Source organism: Apus apus, chromosome 1 (assembly GCF_020740795.1).
Source record: "Apus apus isolate bApuApu2 chromosome 1, bApuApu2.pri.cur, whole genome shotgun sequence".
Classification (NCBI taxonomy): Eukaryota; Metazoa; Chordata; class Aves; order Apodiformes; family Apodidae; genus Apus; species Apus apus.
Window position 1 is genome coordinate 86,029,318 of NC_067282.1, and position 12,483 is coordinate 86,041,800.

General features: G+C 35.7%; 1 protein-coding gene across 5 annotated transcripts in view; it reads left to right on the forward strand.

The window, feature by feature from the left end:
- Nucleotides 1–12,483, forward strand: part of ROBO1 (roundabout guidance receptor 1) — a 727,411-nt gene that overhangs the window by 681,719 nt on the left and 33,209 nt on the right. For 4 of the 5 annotated variants that reach the window (XM_051640235.1, XM_051640252.1, XM_051640268.1 and 1 more), the window contains 3 exons: nt 4,429–4,626; nt 7,980–8,006; nt 10,632–10,674. In XM_051640235.1, the coding sequence (XP_051496195.1) occupies nt 4,429–4,626; nt 7,980–8,006; nt 10,632–10,674 (268 nt within the window). The remainder of the gene's footprint in view (nt 1–4,428; nt 4,627–7,979; nt 8,007–10,631; nt 10,675–12,483) is intronic. The other variant, XM_051640243.1, reaches the window with a different exon arrangement.

The window sequence follows — 12,483 nt, forward strand, 5'->3', positions numbered from 1 at the left end:
TTTTTTAATTACTTTTTCAATCTTTCTGTGGAATTCCAGGGGCTGAAAAACCACTTGTTTGTTCTGAAAGAAAAGTTGGTATTTTACATAAAGAAAGACTGCAAAAGCTCTAGTGTGTTAAGTAAAAAAAAAAATTGTATTTCATGAGAGCTGAGCACAGCTCACTGTATTACGTTTATAATACTGTGCTGTGGAGAAAAAAATCACAGAATTTTGATAAAACATTTTTTCTTGTCACAACATGTAACTTTAGGGTATTGGTTACAAAACTGCTCCATACATAAAGGTGAGATCTATCACAATCTTTTTTTTTTTTTTTTTTTTTTTTCTGATCTCTAGCCTAACTTTTGTACAATGATGTGATACTAGCTCAGCAGTATTATCTATGCTTGTTGACAAATAGTAGTGAAATTGGAACATAATGCAACATACATTGTTCAGGGTATCAGCTCTGAGAAGCCCCACAACTGCAATTAACACATTATTTGTATGGATCTGTGGTGTGCAGTTATTTGTTAAGAGATGTCTACACGATTATTATAAACATTGAGTGCATTATTCAACCAGTGGATGTCTCAAGTGTACAAAACACTGGAAAGTCTCATTGAATCTTTCTTGTTCTAATTGCTTAATTTAGGAGATGTGATTTGTGAACTAGCTAGCATGCCTTCAGGGATTTTATTCTGTCAGTCCTTCAAGTACTTTTACTGTGATAATTGTACAGGGGTTTTTTGTTGATATTTTTGTCTTGTGGCCTGCAAACGACTGGAAAAAAATATTACCTTTTTTTGCCCTCACAGCAAGAACTTCAGAGCCAGTTCATTGCTGTCTCCTCAAACTGTATAAGGTTGACATGCAAAACTGATTTTTTTTCAGTTTTGGAAATGTATGTAATTAGCAAGGAGACAAAACAGCATATTCTTAACCTCGTAATGTTTTACTAAATCATTTTCATATTGCATCATGCACATATATTTGAGGAAGTGCTCAGACAATATGTTTCAGATTCTAGGTGGTTTACAAGCTTTGAATTGCCAGAATTAGCTATCAACAAAAGTTCTTACTTACTGTTTGTAATTTTGCATGCTAAATGAGACAGGCCTGTGGAGAAGTACCATCCCATAGGTTGTACACATAAAGGGCAAAGTTAAGGTTTCTTGAACACCTGTGAATCTGGAATTTTATGTCTTTTTTTAATCTTTGGCATTCCAATCTTAATTGTATGTTAATATTTTAACATTTCACTCAGACATTAGTTTTACATTATTATTATTAATAATATTTCACGTTTAAGATTTAGAGATCCCAGTTCTTCTTAATGTAAATTCTAATGAATTTTCCTTGAAGTTTGAAACTTGGAGCTTCAAGACAGTCAGATCACGTAGTCTGTGAGTGACAGCCATAGCAACACTATCTGTGATTAAAAAGAAGGCTCTTATCTTTGGGTAGAAGGGATGAGTCACTGTGATAATATGCTGGTTTCAGGGAGTTGTAAGATCAGCCTGCTCCAACAACTCTGAGGCATTTTCAAGTACATTAAATGCTGCGGCTGCTTCTTTGGCAGCAAGATGCTCTTTGCTGCAGAATGTTTATGTTCACTTATTATTTTGGCACATCTTCCCGTGGAGTGCAAGCAGGAACAGGAATGTTGATTATGAACCGTTTATATCTCAGTCAAAGCTTCCAGAAATTTCCTGGGATGAAGAAAAAGTACTTTTTTAGTTCAAGAGCAGTTTTCCTAACTGATCATTCAGGATCTCACGAGACTATTACATACAGAGAGGGAAGATGCCCTTCTCAAAAAAAGGCTTCTAAGATATTGTTCCTGGAAATTTTTAGTAATTAGGGGTTCACTAGATTTTTTTCTCTTTGCTTCATATTTAGTTTACTCTCTATTTTTTAATTATAAGAGGAGCAGGTCATGGGTCAAATGTGGCATCTGGAAAGACCTTCCATCTTTTCTACGATTTTGTTTAAATGACTGTGTAGGAACATATACGCAATCTTTTCTTCACTGTGTGTGTAAATATATACCAGCTAATTAAATGTAGTGACTCTAACAGTCTTCCAGTGTGCAACGTGCCATAAGCCTAGTTTCTTAAAAGCAGATATATTCATATGCTATTCTTATTCTTGCAATGGGTAGCAAAATAATACCATGAAATGAATCTTAATTAAAAATCAGAACAATAAATGTTCAAAGAGATTCCTCACTATTTTGTAATCCACAGACATGCATTAAATGAGCAATGCAAAATGTTTCTATATATAAAAGTGCAATCCTTCTGTAAGGCTCAATTCAAGTTCAAAAAACTTTCTTCATTGGCTTTCGAGTGCGTGTGGTTCTCCACCCCCAGATTTATATATATATATATTTAAAGTATAGAGATAAAGCATGTATTGGGACCCTAGGGCCTCTAAAAATCTTTTGTTCTCTTCCATTAAGATGTGCAAGGTAACATAACCATTTAAAATTATAGAAATAGTAGTCTTACTTATTTTGAAAAGAGACTGATGATGCAAGTTTTCATATTTTAATATGGCCTCAGCTGCAAGGAGACAGAAGATGAGATAGAGAGTAACAGATTTAATTCATTGGTCACAGTATACTTTATACGTTTAAGCCCATCTGGCCACTTCTGTGGAACTTCACTTGGCTGTCTCCATAAAATCTGAAGCAACCCATCTTAACCTTGCACAAATAGGCATGAAATCTATAAACCCAGCAGACACAAAGAGTGTATTAGTAAGAAAAGAATGAGACTGCCTGGTGAACTTTCAGACTAGGCAGTGCACTTAAGATCACAGAAGATAAAGGGACCTGAAAGATGGAATAAAATTTCCAATAAGGTAGCAGTCAAAGCCAGTGGTGATTCCTCAGCAAAATAGGTATTTGACCTTGATGTTGAGAAAAATGAAATCTGGGATTCTTCACTGGAAGCAGCTGCTATCAATTTAACCACTTCCCATTCAAAAAGGTATCCTTTTCCAGGGGAATTTTGTTAATTGTATGATTTGTTGTGATTCCGTTGCAGTTTCTTATGGCTTTTTTAGGCTTATTTTGGAATAATGCAAGACATGTCATAATTTAAAAAAATATGTATCTTCACGGCTTAGCCTGTAATGAAAAGTTATTGGTTTTTAAGTAAATACATTTTCATTTATTATGTAGTTTATATTAATATAATTAATAACAGTGCCTTTCGTCTTAAAACATTAATCTCTCATTCTGAATCTTATGTCATTACTCATAGTAAAAAGCAACTAACTGTTGGATTTACAGAAGAGTAAAAATGGGTATTTCAAAGACTAAACTGTGGAATGTGTAAAGCAATATCCACCCTGAGTAAAGGTTTCAAATTCTTGCCCTCATCCTGTGCAGTAATGATATTTCCAGTACACTCTCACTGTAGTGATAAAAAACCAGGAAGGCAGTATTTGACTTTGAGTTGCTTCATTTCAGTTAGAAAGAACTGGTCACTGGCTGAATTTTCTTACTGCTGTTTCTAGAAGATTCTTGCAAAAGTTCAATACAGAAAGAGCAGAAAAGATTGATTTATGCAGGTGCTTTCTCTATAAAAAAAAAAAAAAAAAAAGTGTGTGGAAAAAGACATTTGTTTTATTTTGATCTGGGATATTTAAGGATAAACTGTTTTTGAAAAGGACTGATTGTTCAGTAATAATGAGACTGCTTAACTATTTTTACAATTCATAACTCCTTTTTTAGTTATCCTTTGGCTTTTTCATGCACATCAAGAGGGCAGGATTGGTTATTTGTACTTCTTTACATACTTTTGAATAATCATTCTTTTTCAGTTGAGCTCAAAGTGAGATACTGCAAGGAGTGTGTTAGGTTGTGTAATGCAAGATTTAAGTCATCTATGAGGAACTGCTAAATGGAAGTGTATCTCTCAATATCAATCTCATGTGAATGTACTTTGAATTTGTAATTCTGTGATTTTCGGTTATGAGAGTGGATGTTTGGGTAGCTGATTTCCACCTATTTGCAGAGCTCAAAGAGCGGACTACAGGTTTCATACTTGAGGTTTCTTTTACTTGCTGTGTTCTTTACTGTTTCTTTACTGAATAATTTTCTGAGGCTGGTGTTGCTTTGCTAAAAGCTCTCAATTCAGTGGTACATCATTCCTACCTATTTTAAAAAATAGCAGCTTTGAAATTTATGAGCCTGACTTGCTATTTATATGCCTAGGGGCCTGATAAAGTGATTTTTGTAAACAAACAAAGGTCAGTGAAGTTGAAAGTACCTGTCTTATATGGAAAACAAACTGTTTCTATCTAGACCTGTATAAAGAGATTCAGAAGAGCAGTCTTAAGAATTTTACCTTGAAAAACTGTCAGTTCTATTTGTGCTGCCTTTTACAGTTGTTCATTCAAATTAATTGGCTATTTTGGGTGTCTTTTTTTCAGATTCTCATGGAAACCCTGTGTCTTCAGAAGATCAAGTCAGTTTAGCCCAGCAGATTTCTGATGTAGTAAAGCAGCCTGCCTTTATTGCTGGAATTGGTGCAGCCTGTTGGATTATCCTTATGGTCTTCAGCATCTGGTTATACCGCCACAGGAAGAAGAGAAATGGACTCACTAGTACTTATGCTGGTATCAGAAAAGGTGCTGTATTATATATTTCATTCCAGTGGCTAGTGAATGACTGTTTACTGGCTATTTACTTCATCATCAGTCTCTTGTTCTTCTAAGGCTCGATGCAGGAATTACCAAATTACTTCAGTATTTTCAGGAAGTGTGGTTCAGGAGCCAATGCAGAAAGCAGCAATATTTACATAATGTGTTAAACCAGGCTTTAAAGCATAAGCCTTTAGCAAAATACCTAGACTAGCTTTTCATAAAGAAACTCCTACAAATGAGAAATGTAGAGATAGTTTTAAGGCTAGGAGCTTCCAATATGCCCTTGCTACCTGACACTGTACCCTCTGGAAAGGAACCAAGTGGATGGTAGTTCATTGTGCCTCCTGTTTGGTCTTTTGCTTGCTGCTAAGAATACTAACAGTGGTGTACATTACAGTAACGCTTTTGGGGTGTGTACTTGAGTTTCCTTGTGTTCCAGAGGAATGTGGGGAAGTGGCTGTTTGCAGAAGTGCAACGGTCAGTAATACTTTCTGAGACTCTTTCATAAATGCTATTGTGAGACCCTTCTTTGGGATAAAATTCTGGGCCTATCACATCTTGTATCTGCATTTGGTTAGAATAGCAGCAGTGGGACTAACTTAAAGCACTCTTCATTTTAATGTTGTTGAGACCTCTTATGTCAGCTTGTCAGTGGCAAGCAGGGCTTTATAATATACTGTGTGACAAACAAAACTAGAATCTCTACTTGAAAGATCTTCTGGAGTAAAAACTTGATTTCTCTTGATTTAATAATCTTTTGATTAAGCTGTGATGTTGAAACTGAATTCAGTAAGATACATTTCATTACATCAAAAAGCAGTACCTCATAGGCACTCAGAGACTGAGAATCATTAAATTCTGATATGAATCAGAAGCTGGGAGATCTTGCTTTTCAAGGAATATAGGGAGATTGTTCTATATTTACCAATCAAAAGATAGACCTGAGCTTCAAAGATGTGCACATCGTAATGTATGAAAGATGTCATGAGATTTAAGTTCTTTAGTCACTTCAAGAACGAATGTGTGATGGGCAAAACAGACAGGCAAATATAACACAGATGTTTTTAAACAGTAGCAGTGTGGTTGTGGGATAGGAAGTGGTGCTAAAAATAGCAACTGAGTGAGTGGAAACACAGAAGCAGTTCTAGAGCATTTATGTGTCCTCCATGCTATTAAAGTGTCAATGCTTACGGTAGACTTCAGGCACAGTGGTTGTATCAGAAATTAGGGATTAATTTCACCTTTGATTTTGTTCTCCTAGGATTTCTTAGATAAAACAGACCCTGACATACTGCTGCATTGGCCTGCCCTGTTTTGTTTTACTAATAGCATGCTGCCATACTGCCTTTCTACACTTCTATCAAACTAACGTCACTGTGCTTTCAGCAGTACCTATGATTAACCAAAAGACATAAAATTTGTCCTTAAAAATGGTTATTTTAGTGACATCAGCTATTGTTCACAACAGCTGTGTTTTCAGTATTTTCTTTTATGTAATTTTGTGGGAATTTTAATGAAAATACACAGAAAAGTAGGGTCTGTGTCTCTACTATAAAGTATTCTTCAATGAAAAAAAAGGCATCTTTAGTGAAATATAGTACTTTGCCACTCTGCAGTACATCAAGTCATCACAGCAAGTCCAAACTTTTTTCAGACTTGCATTTATTTATATATTTTTGTGTTTAGCTACAGTCCTGAAATCTGTTAAAATACCTCACTACTTCCACACATACATACTGTACTAGCACTCTTACACACTCAGAAGAGTTTACTAATAGAAGCACTGAGAATTAAGTTGTTCTTTCATGTGGCAGCAATGAAGATTTACTTTAGTTGAACCTCTGTTCATCTGTTCCTCAGTTCCTTAAGTAACTAAACTAGGTTTAGTACTTAGCTCACAGGAGAGCAATGAGACAGTAGTTTAAGATTATTTTTTTTCTTGTCCTTGTGATTGCAAATTAATTTTGAGACACTTGATTCTCTTTTGAATACCTCTGGTTTAAATGCATGTTCTATTTTAATGAAAGCTTGTTTCCATGGTTCTGTATTTTTGAATGCAGCTAAATTAAACTTGACTCTGTGAAAAGACCTATCTCAAAAAAAATACAATGGGATTCCCAAGATAAAGAGCTGTGCTACAGATGCAGCCTAAAATGGGCAAATATGCTGAGGTTTTTCTTTTTTGCATAGTGTCATATCCCTGGATATAAATTGGCTTGGTAAAAGAGGGGAAAAAACTATATCCTAAATTACAACAAAGACACTCCGGACTCCCCCGAACACCAGTTATTGTAAAAATTAGATTAAGCATTTGTTCTCTTAGCCAGAACCTTTTCTTTCTGTGACAGGTTTGCTGGTCAAATTCTGTCTTCAAGGCTGCTTTTAGTGAATATTTTATTATTTCTCTTACACTTCTCTTTCTTGTCATTATATAGAAAAGGGCAATGCTAGCTTTTTTCTGCCCATCAGTGTTAGAAAAACTGTACTGTTTTGTCAACAGGAGGGGGAGCATGTGCTAATAGGAAGAGCAGATGCTGGTGCTCTGTGTTTGGATTAGAGAACCTATTGATCCAAAGAGGATTTATAGTAGCTGTGAGAGTGAAGATTGTCAAGCAATGTCATTGTTCCATTGTTAACCTTTCCCTCTTAAAGCCAAAGGTTGAAAGGTAGAAAGGTGTTACAGCTAGAGAGATATTTTGCCTTTTTTTTTGTGATTATTGAAGAAAAATAGGTAACAACTATTTAACAGTCTCCTCTATGAAAGCAAAAAATAATTGCTGCAGTAGATTTTAGTGCCTTTATTACAGTGAGAGTTGGTGCCATTCTTGATTCAGAAACAGTAAAACAGCAGTTCTCCTTGTTTCTTTATATTATTATTTCCTTACTGAACACTTAAGTGTGCCTGTTAGTTCAGTGCAATGAGCATTTACTTAGTGAACTGCAGATAAGATTCAATAAGACCTTGATAAGGCTTTGTTAAGGAATTTGTCATTCTGCATTCTAAAATGATTAACAGTGTGGGGGTTTTGTTTGTACTAGGATTTTCAGAAGAACTTAAAATACCAAACTGAGGGGTATTTGAAAGGCTAAGCTTTTGTCTCCTCATGAGCATAAGAGAATATAAAGCTTTTTTTTTTTTCAGAATACTACCTGCAGAGACAAGCTTCTTTCTGAATTGCAGATTTAATTTTATTTCTCTATCAATGTACCTGAACTACTGAATTAGTTATATACATTTGTTTTATGTTCAGCTGTCTGCTAGATTTATACTAATGTGGTATGTTTCCCTTTCTCTCTTCAGCTTAATAACCAGTTTGTATTTTGTTTTGATTTTTCAGTCCCGTCTTTTACCTTCACACCAACAGGTATATATTTGCACTTTTCCCCCCTTCTTTGTTACTTTAGCATGTGTTTGTGGTACTGTTTCTCTTTTTCTGACATAACCAGCCCAGCTGTTCTGAAGGTTTTTTAAAAATTTTGTTCATGACAAGTCTCACTATTTTCTTCTCTAAATAGTGCGTATTTGCTTTGTAGCTGACACTTTTCCATATGTGTGTACCCTTGTGTAGCATGCCATTTGATGCAAGCACACCATTTTGTAGCACAGTCCCATTAGTTTGTGCAACCTGGGCTCGCTTCTTCTTGCATTGCAATGGAGTAAGGTGGCCTCCTGCATCTAGCCATGCAAAAGGTGCTTCTGGTGGAAGAAGAGTGACTTAGCAGAGCCCAGAGGCTGGCTTGAAAAGGATTCAGTGGGATTATAGTTAGTGAAACATTTCCTTCTGTTCTTTCGTCTGAATCTGCATTAAACCAGTGTCCTAGGAGTTGTCTGCTTTGGAAGACACAGGAAATTAAAGTGTTATAGGAGTTAGATTTCTCTGCTTGCTGCCTTAAAAAAGTTTTTGTGCTATTAATTTTAAAGTAATCATCCTGTTCTACATAAACAGAGGTGCATTTCAAGTTTGGGGTAGGTTTAAAATCTTCTTCCATTTCTTTTTGCTCAGAAATTTGCAAAACAGGACATAACCTGAGCCCACTGAAGTCTGAGAGCCTTCCATTGTGTAGAGCTGACCTTCAGTCAGTCCCATAGTCTTGCAGCTCAGCACCTCTTACTCTACACTAAATGCAATTCAACACATTCAGTACCCACCAGTGTACTGCGTGCATTACTTTTAGCTGCAACTTGAGTGAACAGACAGGTTGTTTCTTCCTCTTTTGTTCTAAATCCCTTATTTTCACAAGAGGTCTGTGAGACTTGGAGGTCATGTATATCCAGGTAGGGTAAAAAAACACCTGCCACCTCCTTTACAGACTTCCAGGCATATTAGCTCCAAATCAGCACTGTACTAATTTGGCCTCTGGGAAGCAGCTGAGTTTTATCCTTCCAAGTTGGGCTGCAGATAAAGCAATCTTATGTCTGTCTGTGTTCATCCACATGGGCCTAATCATAATGGGATAGATTCTTATCCACATGCTTTTAATCACATTGAATAGTGTCTTGTTTCAGAAGTCATCCTATTGTGTTCAGTGGAGTAGATTACTGTTAGGCATGAGTCAGAATGGCCCTTAATGTTTCTGAAGTCCTTTGAGATCCACCGTGGAGACTAATTCAAGCTATTACTATTTTGCTGTTACTTTAATTTGCTTAACAGAGGGCTTCTTTTGCAATCACAGTTGTGGCACACTGCTGAAATTCTGCAGAAGTTGGTATGTTTGCTAACATATATTTTCTCAGTCAGGACTCCATGAGCTGCAAAATAAACAGCACTGATATTTTTAAAGAAGAAATTGGAAAAAACACAATGTAAAATATTTAAAGGAAAAAAAAAAAACAACACTACCTTGTTCAATCCAGGATCCCAGTCATAAGTTTAATTGACTTTAAGTGAAACCAGACCCTCTTCTTTACCATTACCCATACTAAAAGACTTACCTGTAGCAATGCATCCTACATTTTAATCCTGTTATTGTAATCACTGCTAGCATTTATCTCTTTCTTGCAGACTCCCAGTTTGGAGTTCTTCTAAGGAGCAGAATTTGGCTGCTTTTTTTCAGCACATTTTTAGTTGGAAAATGTAGAATCCATCAGCATTTGCAGGGAGGCAATCTCCTTAATCCTTTGCCAAACCCAATGCAAACCTGCAGAACTTATAACACTGTTTCTTCTTGGATGTTTGTATCCTAAAAACTATTTTTTCAACCATGCTTCCTGTGAAGGATGTGCAATCCATGTCAACAAATAAGTGAACGTGGACATCCACTTTGTTAATGTGTAATGCTTCTGAAATGCTAGCAAAACTCTTCCTTCTAATTTAGGAAGTAATGTTTCTGCCAGACATTTTCTACCAAGATTTACACATTTAAATTTTAGATAAAAAAGTCTCATTAATAAATCCGATTGTAAAATGTTATAAAATGTGAAGCTTCTGTGGGCTTTTAGAGTGTGCTTATTCCATGAGTATAGTGCAGTAATATTCAGAAAGAGTATGTGTTTTTGCAGTAATTGCAGCTGTAAGGAGCCATTGTTTACATTGGATTAAGGTCTGTTACAGAATCATGATTCCTCTTTAATCTTACCAAAATAATAAGGTAAAGCAAAGCTTTAACATCTAGCTATTCATGAAGTAAATATATGACCTAAATTCTTCCACAGAGTGACTCCACAGAAGTCAGTAGAGTTATGTTAGGGATAAGTTCAACCTGATATATGGCTTCCTGCTTTCTTAAGCAATACGTGTGTTTGTATGTTTCAGGACAGAACTGAAATGTAGAACTTTGTTGGAGCTAAGACTAACAGTTATTGAGCAACACAAGTATTATGTATAAACTTCCATTTGAAGGAATAGCTTGCAGAATGAGACTGGATTATTAATGCATAAGCAATGCACGTTTATTGATTAAGCTAAAATGTAACAGGCAAATGTAATACTGCTATTTAAAGAGTCTTTTATTATTTTAAATTATTTCCTTATTTTTTCTTTAACTTTCAGTAACGTATCAGAGAGGTGGAGAGGCCGTAAGCAGTGGAGGCAGGTAATTATGTGTTTTATTTTTAAAGCTGTAAATGGTGTGCAACTAAATTTAAGGATGCTAGGAGTACAGTTGTCCTTGTAAGTGATGGCAGAAGAATCTCTTGCAAAGATACGTTTAAATTTATTGTATTAATTTATACATTTTAGCTGTGCATTTTTCAGTTTAGAAGGAGGCTATATGGTTTGAATGTTTAGGTTGATTTTCAAAGAATGTGTCGTAATATTTTCAGCTTTGTTAATATATAAAAACTGCATCTCAAAAAATGAGCAGGAGAGGGAGCACTTTAGCTTCAAAATAAAGACCTAGCTTGCCAGCTGATTAAGGCAGTAAAAGTAATTAAGTCATGGCATTTATGAAGATTAAGAAATATAGCTGGTTCACAAATACTACAAAGAAAGAAAACGTTTACTGGAAAAAAAATTCTGGAGACATAAACGGCTTATAAGGTGACTTTTTAAGGAAAAATCTTGTTATGAATGCAGAACAGTTAAACCATCACTTAGAAGAGATGGGGCACTGAAGGAAAGGGAAACAGGTAGGTTTTAAATGTAAAGCCCCTTGCTTTGAGAACCTAGCCCATCCCTGATTGAGGATTTAACTAAAACACATTTTCTGGATTTTGTATTACTTAATAAGTGCCAGTGGACAAAACAGTAATTTACATTTCCTGTGTAGAGCTGGTGTTTTTTTCAGGAGGCAAAAAAAACCAAAAAAACCACGTTTTAGCAAAAACCTTTTTGTTGTTGTTGTTTTTTCAAAAATATATTGTCAGAGCACTTTAGTAGCACACCTTTTTTTTTTCTAGGTCACATTCAAGCCTGCCTTTCTATAAGCATCTCAGTTAAAGATTTGGCATGATACTGAAATAAACTCTAAAGTCTCAGAGAGCAGCTGGGCAATAAATTCCTATTTCAATTCCTGATTCACAAGTGGCATCTTGTGATTCCTAAATTGCAAGACCATACAAAAATTTGGTAATGGTAAAGATTAGGCATAATATTAAACATTCCCAGTCTACTTGAATGCTGTACAGAGGTGAGGCTACTCTGCTGCTGCTACTGAAACTGGCACATTAAGAGCAATTGCAGGTGTCTTTTACCAGCACTGCATGCTGTTGTGTTGTCACAGCCATAAAACCATGGAGGAAAACCTCCGGAAGGGTTCCCATGTGGTTTTTGAATGGACAAATCTTTTAATCACTGGGTTGCTGCCTTCACCCCATGATAGTGAGAAAATACAGGAGAAATGAGATGAACCCTCTCCTTCCCTGACAAGGTTGTTCAAAAAGAGGTGCAATTAACATCCTTTGTGTTCTTTGTGCCACTGTGCTTTCTCACAGAGCATACTCACATAAACTCAGAGGACAGAAATGAACCCAGAGGTGTCTACATCACATACAGTCATTTTGGTATTGCTAGAGAAGCAGCATCATTTTTTACTGTCCTAATTTGAAGCATCAGTGTAGTTGTAATTGCAGCAGTGTAATTGATTCAAGGTGGTAACATCGGTGCTTCTTTTGTTCATTTGCATAAATAACATTTACAGGATGTATGATGTCATACTGTATTTTGTAGAATATGAAACATACTTCTGCAAGTATGTAAAAAATGTTATTTTTACATCTGAAACCTTTACTCTGATTTCCAAACCTTAGATTTTCACTTCCTTACATTATATTTGCAAGACTTTGGAGATGTTTAGCATTTTTCCAAGTGCAGTTATGTGAGCATGTTAAGGCATTATTCGGAATTCAAAATGTCACAGTGATATATTTCAGCATAATCCCCACTTCTGTGATGCTGAAAAAAA